Source organism: Mustela nivalis (genome assembly GCF_964662115.1).
Source record: "Mustela nivalis genome assembly, chromosome: 4".
In the NCBI taxonomy this organism is placed as follows: domain Eukaryota; kingdom Metazoa; phylum Chordata; class Mammalia; order Carnivora; family Mustelidae; genus Mustela; species Mustela nivalis.
Window position 1 is genome coordinate 62322264 of NC_139023.1, and position 22036 is coordinate 62344299.

A 22036-nucleotide genomic window follows, 5' to 3' on the forward strand; every position below is an offset into this window, starting at 1 on the left:
AGCGTTAAAGGGGTGGAGAATGACTGTTCTAGGCACAAGAAAGAAGCTTGTGCATCTGGAGCTCAGTGGGTGTGGGGAGCATGGTGGGGGGTGCAGTAGAAGTGACAGTGGTCTGATTGTATAAGAATTTGCTCATTTCCCAGAAAACAATGAGGGAGGATAAAAGGGGTGGGAGCAGAGGCTGAGCAAGGTGGGTTGCCTACAATAAGCACATTTTCTGGGATGGGAAGGTCAAGAGAGGATGGAGTACTGGACCACAGAGTGGCTACTGGTGGACAGATTGGAGAGAGAGCGAAGAGGTACAGTGCACCTAACCTGATAAAGGGATAGCTAAGGGGTTGAGTGAGAGAGGGGTGTCAGATGAGTTTCTAGACTTTGAGTGCATGAGGTCAAATGCATGATGAAGTACTCCTCCTATGCTCCCCTTGACCTGTTGGGTTTGAGGTGGCTTTGAATCTTTTAAAAGTTGTTGTGAGGCAGGCGTCAATCAGTACATAAAGGCTGGAGGCTAGAGAAAAGGTTCCTTGGAGAGTCATTGGCGGTTAGGTGCTGTTGGAAGCCTTTGGAGCCAGCGCGAAAAGGAAGGTGGTAGATGGAGGCTTGACAGAATTCAGTATTTAGTGGTTGGAAGGATGAAGCTGAATGCGCACGAAGCATGAGCTGAAGCATGAACTGGCCTCCATAGAAGCCAAGCAGGTGCTTAAAAAGGACGAGCAACCAAGTGCAAGGAGAACAGAAAGGTGTCCATTGGATATAGTAGCATGGCCATGACTTGTTGGTCTGCTGCCCTGTAGGGTTGGGGGCGGAAACCAGACCAGAGTAAGGCAGTAGAAATAGCAAGAATGGGGAGACCTCTGAGGAAGGGGAGGCATGAGCCAGGGCACTGCCAGGATGAGACGGAGGGATCCGCATCGCTGCTCTCCAGTGGCTCACCATGCCCGGGCTAGACAGACATCCAAGCAGGAAAGACCCATGATATGGTCAGTGCATTTGAAAGTTCAGATACCATAAAGGAGACAGATTAACACCTTGGACCCTGAGACAGGTGTGCTGAGTGTGTAAGATCTGAGCATGTAAGATAAGAGGTAGGGGAAAGTCATGCTGGCAAAGGGAACAACAGCAAGCGCAAGAATTTGGTAACTCAAGTATCCAGATTTTTCTCTGTGATCCCTTCCCCTGGGCCCAAAAGATGTCTCTCATCCGATATAACCACTGGGGAGGTGTTGGGGGTGGGGCACAAAATGTGCTGAGAAGTGTCCATTCAGTGGTGGAGTGCTGCCATGGCAGATGGAATGAAATTGAAGCCAGAAGCCATTTGGAATACACGGGTAGGTACATAGGGAGAACTTCCAAGAACCAGCGCAAGGTTTGGCAAATCTGATTTGTTTCTTTCCCTCATTCTCTTTTGCAGTCAACTTTGACCATTTTCAGATTCTGCGGGCCATTGGCAAAGGGAGTTTTGGAAAGGTAAGGATGATGGATTTTTAAAAATTTCATTAACAAAATATAAAAGTCCCAACCCCTAGGGTCATGTACATGTGCGTGTCTGTGTCTGTTTCTATGTTGGTTGCCGGGCACTGGGAATTTCCTGTTTGACAGAAAGATTTCAGTTTGCCAAATTTGAAATGTGAAAGAAAGTCTGAATAGTTTCCTTTGGATCCACTATAATTTCATTTTGCAAATTAGGTTACCACAGCAGCCCAGGGTTAGGTGGATTACAATGGTAATTATTTCAAGATTGCTTGTGCTGTTTCTTCCTTGAGGATCTAAATGAGGAAAGTGGAAAACAAAAGCCACAGATTTAGGAGATGGCCAACATCATCTCTTTCCTGCAGTGTAGGCATTTTATAAAGAATTTTTATTGTGGAAAGAATCCTTGACATGAGATCTACCCTCATAACAAATTTTTAAGTGTGCCATATATTATTGTTGACTATGAGTACAATGTTGAATGGCAGAACTCTAGAGTTTATCCAATATCTTACATAGCCGGAACTTTATGCCCCTTGGTTAGTAACTTCCCATTTCCCCAGCTCCTCAGTACCCCATGACTACCATTCCTTTCTTTGATTCTAGGACTTTGATACTTATGACTTTTAAGATACTTTGTATATGTAGAAGCAGGCAGTATTTGTCTTTCCATTACTGGCTTATTTCACTTAGCATGGCTTCCTCAAGATTCATCTGTGTTGTATTATAGAAATTGTATTGTAAAATTTCTTTCTCTTTTAAATGCTGAATCATATTTCATTGTACCTATATACCACATTTTTAAAATTCAGTTGTCTGTTGTTGATGGCCATTTACATTGTTACCAAATCTTGGCTATTGTGACTAATGCTACAATGAATATAGGATTACAATTATCATGGACATTGGGGAGGGTATGTGTTTTGGTGAGTGCTGTGAAGTGTGTAAACCTGGTGATTCACAGACCTGTACCCCTGGGGATAAAAATATATGTTTATAAAAAATAAAAAATTATATTAAAAAAAAAAAAGGAGTACAATTATCTCTTCTCAAATCTGATTTCAATTATATTGGATAAACATCTGGAAATGATGTTGCTGAGTCATATGGCAGCTCTCCTTTTAATTTTTTGAGGGACTGCCATGCTGTTTTCCATTGTGGCTATGCCATGTTACATTCCCACCATAGAAGCATTTTATATTATCCATTACATTCCCATAGAAACAGAGAGTGTGCAAGGGCTCTAATTTCTCTATATCCTTGCTAATATTTGTTGTCTTTTGTTTTGTTGTTGTTGTTGTTGTTTTGTTTTTTGATAGTAGCCGTCCTGACAGGTGTGAGGTGATTATTTTATTGTATGTTTTTTTTCTTAAGATTTATTTATGTATTTGAGAGAGGGCATGATGGGAGGGGCAAAGGGAAAGAGAGAGAGAATCCCAAGCAGATGCTGCACCAAGCATGAAGTCAGATACGGGGCTCAATCCCATGACCCTGAAATCAGGACCCAAGCCAAAACCAAGAGTCAGAAGCTTAACCGACTGTGCCACCCAGGTGCCCACTCGCTGTGATTTTGATTTGCATTTCCCTGATGATTAGTCCTACTCAGCATGTTTTAACATACATGTGAGCCATTTGTACATCTTGTTTGGAGAAACACCTATTCAAGTCTGTAGCCCACCTTAAAATCAGATTCTTACTTTTTAAATTTTTTTTAAACTATTAAATTGGAGGGGCTCATTACATATTTGGAGATGAACCCCTTATCAGATATCTGGCCTCTGAATGTTTTCTCTCATGCTGTAGGTTGTCTTTATATTCTGTTGACTATTTTCTTTGCTGTCCAAGAAGCTTTTTAGTTTGGTGTACTTGTTTATTTTTGTTACTGTGTTTTTGATATCATACCTATGCAATCATTGCTAAGACCAATGTCATGAAGCTTTTTTTTTTTTTTAATGTTTTCTTCTAGGAGGTTTATAGTTTTAAGTCTTAACATTTAAACCTTTAACTCATTTTGAGTTGACTTTTGTGTGTGTTGTGAGATAAGGGTTCAAGTTCATTTGTCTGCGTTTGGATATCCAGTTTTCCAGCACCATTTGTGGAGAGACTGCATTTACCCACTCTATATTCTTGGTACCTTGGTTAAAGATCAGTGGACCATATATGCATGGATTTTTTTTTTTCTGGGATCTTTATTTTGTTCCATTGGTCTCTATGTCTGTCTTTATGCCAGCACCATTTGTTGTTCTGATGACTGTAACTTTGTAATATAATTTGAAATCAGCTATGTGTGCTGTTAACCAACTTTGCTCTTGCCCAAGACTGATTCAGGTGTTGGTGATCTTTCATGGTTCCATATGATTTATAATTTTTTCTATTTCTGTAAAAAAATGCCATTGGGATTTTGATGGGGATTGCATTGACTCTGTAAATTGCTTTGGGTATTATGGACATTTTGATAATAGTAAGTCTTCCAATCCATGAAATGGATGCCATTCCTTTTGTTTGTGTCTTAATTTCTTTTATCAAGGTTCTGTTATTTTCTATATATCAGTCTTTTACTTTCTTAGTTAAATTTATTCCTAAGTATTTATTCTTTTTGATGCTATTATAAATAGGACTGTTTCTCTAATGTCATTTTCAGATAATTCATTATTAGACTATGGAGACACAGCTGATTTTTGTGTATTGATTTTGTATCCTGCAACTTTACTGAATTCATTCATTCAACTCCCCCCCTCCCCCCCGTGGCATCTTTAGGATTTTTTATACATTAGATTATATCAGCTGCAAACAGGGACAATTTTACTTTTTTTTCCAATTTGGATGCCTTTTATTTTGTTTTCAACTAAATACTCTGGCTTGGACTTCCAGTACTATGTTGAATAGAAGTAAGGATAGCGGGTATCCTTGCCTCATTCCTGATCTAAAGGAAACTCAGTTTTTCACTATAATGTTAATTGCAGGCTTTTCATGTATGACCTCTCTTGTATTGAGGTAATTCCCTTCTATTCTTACTTCCTTGAGGATTTTTATCATGAAAGTGTTCTTTTGTCAAGTGCTTTTTCGGCCTCTGTTCAGATGATCATGTGATTTTATCTTTTATTTTGTTACTGTGGGATATCACATAAATTGATTTCCATATGTTGAACCATCCTTATGCCCCAGGGATAAGTTGCATTTGCTTATGGTGTGTGATCCCCTAAAGTTCTATTGATTCGATTTGCTAGTAGTTTGCTGAGGAGTTTTGCATCCATATTCACCAGATAGATTGGCCTGTAGTTTGTTTTCTTGTGTCTTTCTCTGCCTGGCTTTGTTAACATGGTCCTTCCGGGCCTGTAACATGAGTGGACGTGTTCCCTCCTCTTCAGTTTTTGGGAAGTATTTGAGAAAATTGGTATTAATTCTTCCTGAAATGTCTGGTAAAACATTTTGGTAAAATTCCACAGTGAATCCAACTGTCTTGGGCTTTTTTTTTTTTTTTTTTTTTTGGTGGTGTTGTTGTTGGGAGCTTGGTTTATGGAAAGTATTTATTTGTAATCCTCAACTGTTTCCAGTGACAGGCTCTTGGAAACAATGAAAAGAAGGCAAGGACTTTTAGAGAATAAGAAGGAGCCCCCTCGCCGAGCCTGTCTGTTCCCACTTACTCAGAAATCTCCTTTGGCAATATTTGCTTTGGTTACATACTGAAGGTCAGATATCCTTATATCCTCAAGTAAATATTATTTCTGTTATAGAAGTGGAAGAGACTAGACAGAAATACTTAGACTTGGTGACTCCAAAGGATGGAGTGGTCCACCCATGGCCACACAGGCAGGAAGTGTCCCAGCTGGGATTTGAACCAAGGACTGATGACCAGGCACCTGCTGTTTTAACAATCCCACACTCTTAATTAGGCCATTCACAATTCATAGAGTTAAACTGAGATAGTGATCTAAGAAGTTGCATAGAATCAGCCTCCCTCCTTTGTTCCCACCATTCCTTTCATTTTCTCCTCCCCTTCTCCCTCTCTTTTTTCTCCCTCCCTCCCATCCTTCCTACCTTCTTTCCTTCCTTTATCTTTTCTTTAGTTCTTTTGTTAATTCAGTCCATGAATACTGAGTGCCTACCCAGTGCTAAGCACTAGACTTGGATCCAGTAGTAGACCTGAGTGTTTTTCTTTACATTTAGAAGAGAGATGACAAACAGGTAAATATGTATATTTATGGTAATTACAAAGTAATACGTACATTAAATACATTAAACTGTAGGAATGTGGGGGGTTTGGTGTTCTGGGAGGTAGTGGCAGAAAGAGGTTACTGATTTATAGAGCTGAGCTGTCATAGGCAGAAAGAGGTTGCTGATTTATAGAGCGGAGCTGTTATAGCTGAGCTACTAACCACTGTGGATATTTAAATTTAAGTTAATTAACTTTAAAGAAGATGATAAACATTTAGTTCCTCAGGCACACTAGCCACAGTTTAAGTGCTTAGTAGCCATATGAGGCTGGTGGCTACTAGACCAGAGAGCTCAGATTATAGGTCATTTCCATTATCCTAGACATTTCTGCTGGCCAGTGCTCACAAAGAGGGTGACAGGGTGCCCTTGGTGGTAAGATGCTGTGTGAGCAGAAACCTAACAGAAGCGAAGGAGGAAGGCAGATTCCAGGTAGGGAAGAGCAAGTGCAAAGGCTCTGTAAGGGAGGGTGGTCGGTAGTTTTTGAGGAGCTTCAAGATGGAGAGAATGGCAGGAGAGGTCAGTGATCTCCACAAGGATCAGATCACATAGGACCTAGTCTGCCATGTTAAAGATTGAGAAGGAAAGGCCCTGGGAAGTTCTGACCTCAGGAATAACATAATGTTTGTGAAGTCCATAGAAGATCACCTTGGCTGCCATGCCGTGAGTAGCCTGTGAGGGGCCAAGGACACGTTGAAGTGATTGACGATTTGTATTATCAAGTGAATTGGGTTGCTTGTTAATTTAACAGACATGTGCTACATTAGATATTGTGTTCCTGACAGGACTGGTGGCTTCCTGAGGGCAGACATCTTGTTGAAAAAGCAGGTAGGAGAAATATAAAATTGTGGTATGGTGTGTGATGGTTAATCTTATGGGTTTTATGGCTAAGTAGTGGTACTCAGATATTTGGTCAGACACCAGACTAGATATCCCTGTGAAGGTAGTTTTTAAATGAGATTAGCATTTAAGTCTGTAGATTTTGAGTAAAGCAGATGACCCCCACCATAATGTGGGTGGGCCTCATCCAATCAGTCAAAGGTAAGAGAAAGACTGAGAGTCCCCTAAGGAAAAAGGAATCCCGCCTCCAGGTGGCAACCCCAACTCCCCTAGGTTTCCAGCCTGCTGGCCTGCCCTGCAAATTCAGACTTGCCAGCCACACTTGTGGAACCAATTCCTTAAAATAAATCTGTCTTTTCCTGTCTCCCTGTCTCTTTCTTATTCACTGGTTCTGTCTCCCTGGAGATTCCCAATTACCACATGGAACAATAAGAAAGACAAGAGTGTGTATAAGCTTCAGCCATGGTGGGGAGAAGGAGGGTTTGGGAAGCACTTACTAGCAAGAGGCCAGAGCACAAATAAAGCCCTAGGAAACTGTTTCAGGTTCATTTACTCTGCTTTGGGCACTTTGAACCCAATCTAACTCAGTGAAAGATTATTCAGAAATAGTACTTTATTTATTTATTTATTTTTATTTATTTTTATTATTTTTTTAATTTTTTAAGATTTTATTTATTTATTTGACAGAGCGAGATCATAAGTAGGCAGAGAAGCAGGCAGAGAGAGAGAGGAGGAAGCAGGCTCCCTGCCAAGCAGAGAGCCCGATACGGGACTCAATCCCAGGACCCTGAGATCATGACCTGAGCCAAAGACAGAGGCTCAACCCACTGAGCCACCCAGGCGCCCAATAGTACTTTATTTTTTTATTGTTATGTTAATCACTATAAGATACATCATTAGTTTTTGATGCAGTGTTCCAAGATTCATTGTTTATGTACAACACCTAGTGCTCCATGTAATACATGCCCTCCTTAATACCCACCACTAGGCTCACCCCTCCCCCAATCCCTTCCCCTCTAAAACCCTCAGACAACAAATGAAAATAATAGGTATTTATTAAATTACCTATTAAAAATAGGTAATTTTTAATTTTTTATAAACATATATTTTTATCCCCAGGGGTACAGGTCTGTGAATCACCAGGTTTACACACTTCACAGCACTCACCAAAGCACATACCCTCCCCAATGTCCATAATCCCACCCCCTTCTCCCAAACCCCCTCCCCCCAGCAACCCTCAGTTTGTTTTGTGAGATTAAGAGTCACTTATGGTTTGTCTCCCTCCCAATCCCATCTTGTTTCATTGATTCTTCTCCTACCCATGTGGCATCACCACTTCCTCATATCAGGGAGATCATATGATAGTTGTCTTTCTCTGCTTGACTTATTTCGCTAAGCATGATACGCTCTAGTTCCATCCATGTTGTCGCAAATGGCAAGATTTCATTTCTTTTGATGGCTGCATAGTATTCCATTGTGTATATATACCACATCTTCTTGATCCATTCATCTGTTGATGGACATCTAGGTTCTTTCCATAGTTTGGCTATTGTGGACATTGCTGCTATAAACATTCGGGTGCATGTGCCCCTTTGGATCACTACATTTGTATCTTTAGGGTAAATACCCAATAGTGAACAGACGCTTCTCCAATGAAGACATACAAATGGCTAGCAGGCACATAAAAAAATGTTCATCATCATTGGCCATCAGGGAAATTCAAATCAAAACTACATTGAGGTACCATCTTACATCAGTTAGAATGGCAAAGGTTAACAAGGCAGGAAGCAACAAATGTTGGAGAGGATGTGGAGAAAGGGGAACCCTCTTACACTGTTGGTGGGAATGAAAGTTGGTGCAGCCACTTTGGAAAACAGTGTGGAGATTCCTCAAAAAAATGAAAAATAGAGATATCCTATGATGCAGCAATTGCACTACTGGGTTTTTTCCCTGAAGATACAGATGTAGTGAAACAAAGGGCCATATATACTCCAATGTTCATAGCAGCAATGGCCACAGTCGCCAAACTGTGGAAAGAGCCGAGATGCCCTTCAGCAGACGAACAGATAATGAAGATATGGTCCATATACACGATGGAGTATTACTCAGTCATCAGAAAGGATGAATACCCAACTTTTGTATCAACATGGATGGGACTGGGGGAGATTATGCTGAGTGAAATAAGTCAAGAGGAGATAGTCACTTACCATATGGTTTTACTTACTTGTGGAGCATAAGAATAACATGGAGGACATTAGGAGAAGGAAAGGAAAAATGAGGGAGAAATGAACCATGAGAGACTAGACTCTCAGAAATTGTACTTTAGATGTGACCAGTGCCTCTTTGGAAGTCATGTTGTAACCCACACTCCTGCTTTTGTTCTGGAGTTCATCCACCTCCAGGGCCCCCTTTCCTTAGCTCATGCTTCAGGGCATGCCTGAGGAGGGAGGATGACCAGTTCCCCAGGCCTGGACTATAGGGTAGAATGTCACTGAGGTTTGTGCTGTGTGATGGGGGAAGACACATGGTTCTTCTTCAGACTGACACATGGGTCACAGCCCAGTTCCCAGAGGCATCTCTCAACTCCTTCCCAGCCTGTCCCCATGTCCCAGCACACCGTCCCTCAGCATTCCCTGCCTTCACCTTGGCCAGAGCCGGACCAGCCTCTGGGTCCCCCTCCTTCCTTTCTTTCCTGTGCTTCTTAAAGGTGAGGCAGGTGTGGCTGGGACTGAGCTGCCAGAATCCCCAGAAGTCTGGGGAACTGAGGGAGGCCCTGGCGTTCCTGCTGCCCTTCCACATGCAGGCTCTACAGTGCTGTGCTCTTCCCTTTCTCTCAAATCTTAACAAATCTTTCCTTCCTTCTGTCCCCAATCTTCCGTAGTCTCCACTGGCCTCTGCCCATTAAGACCTTTCTCAGAAGGTACCTTGTTGAATCAGTATGTTGTACACCAGAAACTAATGCAACATTGTGTGTCAACTGTACTGAAATGAAAAAGAAAATTAAAGAAAAGTTACCTTAAATGAGTAATTGGCCTTCTTCATTGCCAGCCTGGCCCCACCAGCCAGGCTGCTGGGGTGTCAGTGATGGTTTTCCCTTGAACCAAATTCTCTATCTACTCCACCATTAACCTTCCCCACTGGACCGGGATTGAGCTGGATCTGGGATGGGTGTGGTAGGGCTGACTGCTCCATCCATGGTCTGTGTTGATACAGAAAAGCTCATCCTTATGCAATATCCTCCAGCAAACAAGAATTTCCCCTGGGATGGTTACTACCTCTGGGACATCAGCCAGAGCCAGTCTGGGTGCACAGACTCTCGGGTGTCAGGCACACAGCGTGCAAATGACAGCATTGTAGGGTCCAAGCCTCTGTTTGCTCACATGTAAAATGGGCATGTTGGTGTCTTCCATGTCAGGCTGCATGAGACCTAAATGAAGTGGCACAGCCCAGAATTCAAAGTTCTGCTTGGTAGACAGTGACCCGTCAGTGCTTGGTACTTTTCCCTGAGGCAGCAGGAAGTCAGGTAGGGATGGCTTTTACCAAGTGTGGTTTGTTTTTGTTTTTGTTTTGTGAGAAAGAGAGAGAGAGCATAAGTGTGTGCAGGAGGAGCAGAGGGAGAGAGAAAATCTCAGGCAGACTCCCTTGTGAGTGTGGAGCCCAATACAGAGCTTCATCTTGCAATCCTAATTTGACCTGAGGTGAAATTAAGAGTCAGACACTTAACTGACTGAACTGTCCAGGTGCCCCCCAAATGTGCTTTTTTGGAAGTAGGTGACATGCACTGTTCTTGCATGAAGAGTCCTTTGTTTGGGCAAAAGTGTGGCATTGGGGAAGGTAGGTACACTTACGTTCCCAGAACATCTCACCTTTCATGACCTCTTTCCTTGTTGACAAATGGCGGGCCAGGCTTGGCAAGGCTCCTGATTTTACATAGCCCTCCTCCTCTTGGTAAGCCATCCAGCTCTGGCTCTAACAGAACCCTTGTCATTGTGGTTTCTCTTAGTTTTCTCATCCCTGTGTCTTGTTATTGGCAGCTTCTGATATAAAACCAACCAATCAGGGGCTGATGTAAAACCAACCAGCTTTGGTTTGTTACTTCCTTTCTTTTATTCCCTCTTTTATTTGGTCCTCTATGCTCCTGCTTACCTCACCTGCCTGCCCTCATACAGTGGATCAATTTGTTCTGGGCCCTGTTCTAGGTTCTGAGGTCACAGAAATGAACCAGGTGTGGTGCCTCCTTCTGGGGATCTCTTACATACATGGAGGAGGCAGAGAAAGAAACAGATAACTGAAGTCCAGTCTGAAGAACACTGACGGTGAGAAGCCCAGGAGATTCGTGTGGACCGGGTGGATTTGAAGGATCTGAATTCAGACTTCAAAAAGTACCCTCTCCCTAAGGGGCAGGGTTGACTGGATGTGTGTTAATATTTTCTAACACTTTAATAGGAAAATTTACAAAAATACAGCCAAGTTGAAAGAACGTCATAGTAAGCATCCATATCCACCATGTACATTCTACCATGAACATTTTATCAAACTTATTTTGTGAAATTCCTGACCTTCTATTTATTAATCCATGTTACCTTTTGTTCATTTTATAGTAAATTGCAAATATCCATACCCTTCCCTTAAATATTTTAGCAAAAAGATTCATCTAGTTTTTCTTGGTGTAAAGAGTACATACAGTACAATGCACAAATCTTACATTTGCATTTGCTGACTTTTGAGAAATGCATATATCTGTGTAATTTGCACCTCCCCAAAGATATAGAAGATTACTGTCATCCAGAATTCCCCTGTTGAGACTTTCCAGTCAAAACTCATCCTCATCCCAACCACACTTCCTCCATAGAGGAGGTCTTCCTATTTTAGAACCTAATGTAAATGGATTCCTACATAAGCGGTCTTTTGTGTAATGCTTCTGAATATTTTGTACACATAATAATTTTGGAGCCTAATGTTCTTGAGTTTCATCTAGCAGCAGGTTCTTTCCTTTTCATTGATAATAGTATTACGTTCTATTACTATATCAGTTGGTAATCTATTTTCATTGCAACAGACTCCAGGACTGTTCCTAGTTGTTGTTTCTTATTTTTTCTGTTCCTAGTTTTTACTGTTTTTTTTTTTTTCATGAAGTTGCTGCAAAAATTTATGTTGTCTTTTTTTCATAAGCATATGACCTCATATGCTTAAATAAATATTTAGGATTGGAATTGCTGGATCGTAGCTGGGTGTATGTTGTTTTGTGCAAAACAGCCCAAAGGTTTTCCAAGATGGTTGTGCCATTTTACACTACTCCTAAAAGATTCTCGTTTCACACCTTACCAACAGATTTTCACTTTCACTCTTCTGATGGTTGTTCAGTAGAATCTCAGTGTAACTTGAATGAGTACTTCCTGATGACGACTAATGATCAACATTTATTTCATGTGCTAACAGCCAGTCACGTATCTTCCTTTGTGGAGTTTCTGTGCAAAGCTTTTGCCATTAAAAAGAAAAGGCTATTTGTTTTTTCCCCCACTTTTCTAAACATCTTTATTGCATGTGTTTTGTTAGAGAAATTTATTGAGATATAATTGACATATAACATTGTGTAAGTCTACAGTGTAAGTATGGATTTGATACCTTTATATATTGCAGTGGAATTACCACCTAGCATTAGCTAACCTGACTGTCATGGCACATAATTATCATTTCTTTGCTGTGGGGAGAACTTTCAAAATCTGGTCTCTTTACAACTTGCATGCGTTTGGTATTGAGTGTAACCACTATGCTGTACTTAGATCTCCAGAACTTATTCATCTTCTAGTTGGAAGTTTGTGCCCTTAAATAACATCTCCCCAATTTTCCTGATAACTATCATTTTACTCCCTGTTTCTACCAGTTCAGTGGCTTTAGATTCCATAGATAAGTGATATCATGCAGTATTTCTTTTCCTCTGTTTATCTCACTGAACATAATGCCCTCAAGGTCCATCCATATTGTCACAAATGGACAAGATTTCTTTCTTTCTCATGACTGAATGATATTCCATTGTATTGTACATCTTCTTTTTCCATTCATCATTGATGGATTCTTAGCTTGTTTCCATATCATGGCTATTGTAAATTATGTTACAGTAAAAATGAGAGTGTATCTTTCTGACACTAATATTTGACAGAGGAGCCAAGAACACTTAATGTAGAAAGGATAGTTTCTTCAACAAATGGTGTTGGGTTGCCTGATTTCAAGCTTTATTACAAAGCTGTGATCACCAAGACAGCATTGTACTGGCACAAAACCAGACACATAGACCGGTGGAACAGAGTAGAGAGCCCAGATATGGACCCTCAACTTTATGGTCCAATAATTTTCAACAAAGCAGGAAAAAGTATACAGTGTAAAAAAGACAAGTCTCTTCAATGAATGGTGCTGAGAAAATTGGACAGCTATGTATAGAAAAATGAAACTCGACCATTCTCTTACACCATACACAAAGATTAACTTGAAATGGATAAAAGACCTCAACCTGAGCCAGGAATCTATCAAAATCCTAGAGGAGAATATAGGCAGTAACCTCTTCGACATCCGCCATAGCAATTTCTTTCAAGGCATGTCTCCAAAGATAAAGGAAACAAAAGGGAAAATGAACTTTTTGGACTTCATCAAGATCAAAAGCTTCTGCACAGCAGAGGAAACAGTCAAAAAAACAAAGAGGCAACCCACAGAATGGGAGAAAATATTCGCAAATGACAGTACAAACAAAGGGCTGATATCCAAGATCTGTAAGGAACTCCTTAAACTCAACCCACACACAACAGATAATCACATCAAAAAAATGGGCAGAAGGCATGAACAGACAGTTCTCCAAAGAAGACATACAAATGGCTAACAGACGGGGTGCCTGGGTGGCTCAGAGGATTAAAGCCTCTGCCTTCAGCTCAGGTCATGATCCCAGGGTCCTGGGATCGAGCCCCACATTGGGCTCTCTTCTTGTTGGGAAGCCTGCTTCCTCCTCTCTCTCTCTGCCTGCCTCTCTGCCTACTTGTGATCTCTCTCTGTCGAATGAATAAAATCTTAAAAAAAGAAAACAACAAACAAACAAACAACCAAATGGCTAACAGACACATGAAAAAATGTTCATCATCACTAGCCATCAGGGAAATTCAAATCAAAACCACATTGAGATACCACCTTACACCAGTTAGAATGGCCAAAATTAAGACAGTAAACAACAAGTGTTGGAGAGGTTGTGGAGAAAGAGGAGTTCTCTTATACTGTTGGTGGGAATGAAAGTTGGTGCAGCCATTTTGGAAAACAGTGTGGCGATTCCTTAAGAAATTACAAATAGAGTTCCCCTATGACTCTTCAATTGTGCTCCTGGGTATTTACCCCAAAGATACAGGTGTAGTGAAAATAAGGGCCACCTGTACCCCAATATTCATAGCAGCAGTGGCTACAATCGCCAAACTGTGGAAAGAACCAAGCTGTCTTTCAACGGACAAATGGATAAAGAAGATATGGTCCGTATATACAATGGAGTATTACGCCTCCATCAGAAAGGTTGTGTACCCAACTTCTGTATAACATGGGTGGGACTGGAGGAGATTATGCTGAGTGAAATAAGTCAAGCAGAGAGAGTCAATTATATGGTTTCACTTACTTGTGGAGTGTAAGGAATAACAAAGACGACACTGGGAGATGGAGAAGAGAAGTGAGTTGGGAGAAATAGGAGCTGGAGACAAACCATGAGAGACTATGGACTCCGAGAAACAAACTGATGGTTTTGGAGAGGGGGTGGGGGGCTGCAGTGAACCTGGTGGTATTATGGAGGGCACATATTGCATGGAGCACTGGGTGTGGTGCATAAACAATGAATTTTGGAACGCTGAAAAATAAAATATAAAAATAAAAACAAATGGTGCTGGGAAAACTGGATAATCACATGCAGAAAAATTTAATTGGACCCTTATCTTATACCACCCATAGAAATTAACTTGAAATGGATTAAAGATTGATACATAAGATTTGATAGTGTGAAACTCTTAGAGGAAAATGTAGGGAAAAATTTCATTGACACTGATCTTGGCAATGGTTTTTTGGGTATGATACCAAAAGCAAAGCAACATAAGCAGAAATCAATGAGTGAGACTACATCAAATTAAAAAAGCTCCCACACAGCAAAAGAAACAGTCGACAAAATGAAAAGGTGACCTACAGAATTGGAGACCATATTTGCAAATCACATATCACAAAAGGGGTTAATAGGCACACTATATAGGAAACTCCTACAACTCAGTAACAACAACAACAAAATTCTATTCAAAAAGGACAAGAGGAAATAAATAATCATTTTTTTCTGAATATTACATGCAGATGGACAATGGGTTCCTGAAAAGGTGCTTAAGTCATCATCAGGAAAATGCATATTTATAATAAGTAAAAGGAGATATTACTCACTCATGTTAGGTTGATTATCATGAAGACAAAAGATAACAAGTATTGGTGAGGATGTGGGAAAAGAGAACCCTCTTGCAGTTGGTGGGGATATAAACTGGCTCAGCCACTATGGAAAACAGAGTGGTGATTCCTAAAAAAATAAAAAATAGAATGGAATTCAAAATTCAAAATACTGTATGACCTAGCAATCCCTCTTCTGGGTAAATATCCAAAGGAAATGAAAACAGGATATCAAGAGGGATTGATTTCTTATTACTGAGTTATGGGCTATATATACAGATACCAGTCCTTTGTCAGATATGAGATTTTTTTTTTTAACCAGAATATGGTTTGCCCATTACTTTTACTAGCAGTGTGTTTTGAGGCAGGGAGATTTTAAATTTTGATAAAGTCTAATTTGTTAAGTGTTTTAACTTATAAGGTTATTACTTTATGTGACTTGTGTGAGAAAACTTGGCTCAAGAAAATGTACTCAAGTCATGAAGATATTGTACTATGTTCACTTTCTGAAAGCTTTATGGCTTTAGCTTATAGGGTTAGTTTATGATGTATCTTGAAATAAACTGTGTGTGTGTTGGGAGGTAAGTGCTGAGGGTCTTTTTTTTTTTTTTTTTTTTTTGCAAGTTCATTTCTTGAAAAGACTTCCCTTTGCTCACTGGCTTGCTTTGGTGACCTTGTATAAAATCAGATGCCTTGTATAAATTGGAGTTCTACTTTTGGGTTCTATTTTCTGAAAGAGATTGTGTAGAATTGGTGTTACCTTCTTTAAACATTGGATAGGATTTATGAATGAAGTCATTTGGTATGGGGTATTCTTTGTGGAAAAGCTTTTGACAATAGAATCAATTTCAGATTTTCTGAGGTTTTTCCTTATGTGAATTTTGTTAAGCTGAAATGCTCAAGGGATTTAGCAACTTTCTCTGTGTTAGCAAATTTGTTGGCATAAGGTAATTTATAATATTTATAATATTACAATATGATCCTTTAAATTTTTATATAATCTGTAATTATAACTCCTCTTTCATTTCTGTTATTAGTAATTTGTTCTTTATCTTATTCCCCTGATCAGTTTATATATTCTTAGGTTGTCAATATAGGAGCGATCGGTTACAGATTTTATACATTTTAAAAAATATACTTTTGGGGAGGAGTCAAGATGGCGGAGAAGTAGCAGGCTGAGACTACTTCAGCTAGCCGGAGATCAGCTAGATAGCTTATCTAAAGATTGCAAACACCTGAAAATCCATCGGCAGATCGAAGAGAAGAAGAACAGCAATTCTGGAAACAGAAAAACAACCATTTCTGAAAGGTAGGACCGGCGGAGAAGTGAATCCAAAGCGACAGGAAGATAGACCCCGGGGGGAGGGGCCGGCTCCCGGCAAGCGGTGGAGCAACGGCGCACAAAATCAGGACTTTTAAAAGTCTGTTCCGCTGAGGGACATCGCTCCAGAGGCTACCCGGGGCAAAGCCCACACGGGGTCAGCGTGCCCTCAGGTCCCACAGGGTCACAGAAGGATCGGGGGTGTCTGAGTGTCACAGAGCTTGCAGGTATTGGAACGGGAAAGCCGGCTGCAGAGACAGAGCCCACAGTAAGTCGCAGCTCGGGGTGACCTTGAACCGGTCTCAGGCTCAGTGAGCTCGGAGTGCGGCCGGAGGTCAGGCAGACGGGAGTAACTGGGCGCTGTTCTCTGAGGGTGCACTGAGGAGTGTGGCCCTGGGCTCTCGGCTCCTCCGGACAGGAGACCAGGAGGCCGCCATTTGTATTCCCGTCCTCCAGAACTCTATGGAAAGCGCTCAGGGAACAAAAGCTGAAAGCAAAACCGAGCGGATTACTCAGCCCGGCCCCTGGTAAGGGCGGTGTAATTCCTCCTGGGGCAAAGACATTTGAGAATCACTACAACAGGCCCCTCCCCCCGAAGATCAACAAGAAATCCAGCCGAGACCAAGTTCACCTACTAAGGAGTGCGGTTTCAATACCAAGGAGAGCAGCAGAATTCCAGAGGAGGAGAAAGCCAAGCACGGAACTCATGGCTTTTTCCCTGTGATTTTTTTTAGTCTTGCAGTTAATTTAATTTTTTTCTTTTTCAGTTTTTGTTTTTTTTTTTTTTTCTCACCTTTGGGTAAAATTTCTTTTTTAACTGTTACCTTTTTCTTTTTTAACGATTTTTTACTAGTTTATCTAATATATATATTTTTTCTTTTTTATATTTTTCTTAGGTGTTTTCCTTTTTTTAAATTCTTTTCTCTTTTTTTTTCTTTTTTCTTTTCCTTTTTTCCTTTCTTCCTTTTTGAACCTCTTTTTATCCCCCTTCTCCCCGCTCACGATTTTGGATCTCTTCTAATTTGGTTAAAGCATATTTTCCTGGGGTTGTTGCCACCCTTTTAGTATTTTACTTGCCCCTTCATATACTCTTATCTGGACAAAATGACAAGATGGAAAAATTCAACACAAAAAAAAGAACAAGAGGCAGTACCGAAGGCTAGGGACATAATCAATACAGACATTGATAATATGTCAGATCTAGAGTTCAGAATGACAATTCTCAAGGTTCTAGCCGGGCTCAAAAAAGGCATGGAAGATATTAGAGAAACCCTCTTGAGAGATATAGAAGCCCTTTCTGGAGAAATAAAAGAACTAAAATCTAACCAAGTTGAAATCAAAAAAGCTATCAATGAGGTGCAATCAAAAATGGAGGCTCTCACTGCTAGGATAAATAAGGCAGAAGAAAGAATTAGTGAAATAGAAAACCAAATGACAGAGAATAAAGAAGCTGAGCAAAAGAGGGACAAACAGCTACTGGACCACGAGGGGAGAATTCGAGAGATAAGTGACACCATAAGACGAAACAACATTAGAATAATTGGGATTCCAGAAGAAGAAGAAAGAGAGAGGGGAGCAGAAGGTATACTGGAGAGAATTATTGGGGAGAATTTCCCCAATATGGCAAAGGGAACGAGCATCAAAATTCAGGAGGTTCAGAGAACGCCCCTCAAAATCAATAAGAATAGGCCCACACCCCATCACCTAATAGTAAAATTTACAAGTCTCAGTGACAAAGAGAAAATCCTGAAAGCAGCCCGGGAAAAGAAGTCTGTAACATACAATGGTAAAAATATTAGATTGGCAGCTGACTTATCCACAGAGACTTGGCAGGCCAGAAAGAGCTGGCATGATATTTTCAGAGCACTAAACGAGAAAAACATGCAGCCAAGAATACTATATCCAGCTAGGCTATCATTGAAAATAGAAGGAGAGATTAAAAGCTTCCAGGACAAACAACAACTGAAAGAATTTGCAAACACCAAACCAGCTCTACAGGAAATCTTGAAAGGGGTTCTCTAAGCAAAGAGAGAGCCTACAAGTGGTAGATCAGAAAGGAACAGAGACCATATACAGTAACAGTCACCTTACAGGCAATACAATGGCACTAAATTCATATCTCTCAATAGTTACCCTGAATGTTAATGGGCTAAATGCCCCTGTCAAAAGACACAGGGTATCAGAATGGATAACAAAACAAAACCCATCTATATGTTGCCTCCAAGAAACTCATTTTAAGCCCGAAGACACCTCCAGATTTAAAGTAAGGGGGTGGAAAAGAATTTACCATGCTAATGGACATCAGAAGAAAGCAGGAGTGGCAATCCTTATATCAGATCAATTAGATTTTAAGCCAAAGACTATAATAAGAGATGAGGAAGGACACTATATCATACTCAAAGGGTCTGTCCAACAAGAAGATTTAACATTTTAAATATCTATGCCCCCAACGTGGGAGCAGCCAACTATATGAACCAATTAATAACAAAATCAAAGAAACTCATCAACAACAATACAATAATAGTAGGGGACTTTAACACTCCCCTCACTGAAATGGACAGGTCATCCAAGCAAAAGATCAGCAAGGAAATAAAGGCCTTAAACGACACACAAGACCAGATGGACATCACAGATATATTCAGAACATTTCATCCCAAAGCAACAGAATACACATTCTTCTCTAGTGCACATGGAACATTCTCCAGAATAGATCACATCCTCGGTCCTAAATCAGGACTCAACCAGTATCAAAAGATTGGGATCATTCCCTGCATATTTTCAGACCACAATGCTCTAAAGCTAGAACTCAACCACAAAAGGAAGTTTGAAAAGAACCCATATACATGGAGACTAAACAGCATCATTCTAAAGAATGAATGGGTCGGGGCGCCTGGGTGGCTCAGTGGTTAAGCCGCTGCCTTCGGCTCAGGTCATGATCTCAGGGTCCTGGGATCGAGTCCCGCATCGGGCTCTCTGCTCAGCAGGGAGCCTGCTTCCTCCTCTCTCTCTCTCTCTGCCTGCCTCTCTGCCTACTTGTGATTTCTCTCTGTTAAATAAATAAATAAATAAATCTTTAAAAAAAAAAAAAAAAGAATGAATGGGTCAACCGGGAAATTAAAGAAGATTTGAAAAAAATCATGGAAACAAATGATAATGAAAATACAATGGTTCAAAACCTGTGGGACACAACAAAGGCAGTCCTGAGAGGAAAATATATAGTGGTACAAGCCTTTCTCAAGAAACAAGAAAGGTCTCAAGTACAGAACCTAACCCTACACCTAAAGGAGCTGGAGAAAGAACAAGAAAGAAACCCTAAGCCCAGCAGGAGAAGAGAAATCATAAAGATCAGAGCAGAAATCAATGAAATAGAAACCAAAAAAACAATAGAACAAATCAACGAAACTAGGAGCTGGTTCTTTGAAAGAATTAATAAAATTGATAAACCCCTGGCCCGACTTATCAAAAAGAAAAGAGGAAGGACCCAAATAAATAAAATGATGAATGAAAGAGGAGAGATCACAACTAACACCAAAGAAATACAAACTATTATAAGAACATACTATGAGCAACTCTACGCCAACAAATTTGACAATCTGGAAGAAATGGATGTATTCCTAGAAACATATGAAATACCACAACTGAACCAGGAAGAAATAGAAAGCCTGAACAGACCCATAACTAGTAAGGAGAATGAAACAGTCATTAAAAATCTCCAAACAAACAAAAGCCCGGGGCCAGACGGCTTCCTGGGGGAATTCTACCAAACATTTAAAGAAGAACTAAATCCTATTCTCCTGAAACTGTTCCAAAAAATAGGAATGGAAGGAAAACTTCCAAACTCATTTTATGAGGCCAGCATCACTTTGATCCCAAAACCAGACAAGAATCCCACCAAAAAAGAGAGCTATAGACCAATATCCTTGATGAACACAGATGCGAAAATACTCAACAAAATACTAGCCAATAGGATTCAACAGTACATTAAAAAGATTATTCACCACGACCAAGTGGGATTTATTCCAGGGCAGCAAGGTTGGTTCAACATCCGCAAATCAGTCAATGTGATACAACACATCAATAAAAGAAATAACAAGAACCATATGATACTCTCAATAGATGCTGAAAAAGCATTTGACAAAGTACAGCATCCCTTCCTGATCAAAACTCTTCGAAGTGTAGGGATAGAGGGCACATACCTCAATATCATCAAAGCCATCTATGAAAAACCCACCGCAAATATCATATTCAATGGAGAAAAACTGAAAGCTTTTCCGCTAAGGTCAGGAACACGGCAGGGATGACCATTATCACCACTGCTATTCAACATAGTACTAGAGGCCCTAACCTCAGCAATCGGACAACAAAAGGAAATTAAAGGCATCCAAATCAGCAAAGAAGAAGTCAAATTATCACTCTTCGCAGATGATATGATACTATATGTGGAAAACCCAAAAGACTCCACTCCAAAACTGCTGGAACTTATACAGGAATTCAGTAAAGTGTCAGGATATAAAACCAATGCACAGAAATCAGTTGCATTTCTCTACACCAACAGCAAGACAGAAGAAAGAGAAATTAAGGAGTCAATCCCATTTACAATTGCACCCAAAACCATAAGATACCTAGGAATAAACCTAACCAAAGAGACACAGAATCTATACTCAGAAAACTATAAAGTACTCATGAAAGAAATTGAGGAAGACACAAAGAAATGGAAAAATGTTCCATGCTCCTGGATTGGAAGAATAAATATTGTGAAAATGTCTATGCTACCTAAAGCTATCTACACATTTAATGCAATTCCTATCAAAGTACCATCCATCTTTTTCAAAGAAATGGAACAAATAATGCTAAAATTTATATGGAACCAAAAAAGACCTCGAATAGCCAAAGGGATATTAAAAAAGAAAGCCAATGTTGGTGGCACCACAATTCTGGACTTCAAGCTCTATTACAAAGTTGTAATCATAAAGACAGCATGGTACTGGCACAAAAACAGACACATAGATCAATGGAACAGAATAGAGAGCCCAGAAATAGACCCTCAACTCTATGGTCAACTAATCTTCGACAAAGCAGGAAAGAATGTCCAATGGAAAAAAGACAGCCTCTTCAATAAATGGTGCTGGGAAAATTGGACAGCCACATGCAGAAAAATGAAATTGGACCATTTCCTTACACCACACACGAAAATAGACTCAAAATGGATGAAGGACCTCAATGTGCGAAAGGAATCCATCAAAATCCTTGAGGAGAACACAGGCAGCAACCTCTTCGACCTCTGCCACAGCAACATCTTCCTAGGAACAATCAAAAGGCAAGGGAAGCAAGGGAAAAATTGAACTATTGGGATTTCATCAAGATCAAAAGCTTTTGCACAGCAAAGGAAACAGTTAACAAAATCGAAAGACAACTGACAGAATGGGAGAAGATATTTGCAAACGACATATCAGATAAAGGACTAGTGTCCAGAATCTATAAAGAACTTAGCAAACTCAACACCCAAAGAACAAATAATCCAATCAAGAAATGGGCAGAGGACATGCACAGACATTTCTGCAAAGAAGACATCCAGATGGCCAACAGACACATGAAAAAGTGCTCCATATCACTCGGCATCAGGGAAATACAAATCAAAACCACAATGAGATATCACCTCACACCAGTCAGAATGGCTAAAATCAACAAGTCAGGAAATGACAGATGCTGGCGAGGATGCGGAGAAAGGGGAACCCTCCTACACTCTTGGTGGGA

The 22036-nt window shown here is 40.3% G+C and overlaps 1 protein-coding gene across 5 annotated transcripts in view; it reads left to right on the forward strand.

Annotated features, from left to right (window-relative positions):
• The window catches only part of STK32B (serine/threonine kinase 32B), a 416842-nt gene that overhangs the window by 102405 nt on the left and 292401 nt on the right, over positions 1–22036 (forward strand). For 4 of the 5 annotated variants that reach the window (XM_082727486.1, XM_082727485.1, XM_082727482.1 and 1 more), the window contains exon 2: positions 1412–1467. The exons of the other annotated variant lie outside the window; for it this stretch is intronic. In XM_082727486.1, coding sequence (XP_082583612.1) covers positions 1412–1467 — 56 coding nt within the window. The remainder of the gene's footprint in view (positions 1–1411; positions 1468–22036) is intronic. 5 annotated transcript variants of the gene reach the window in all.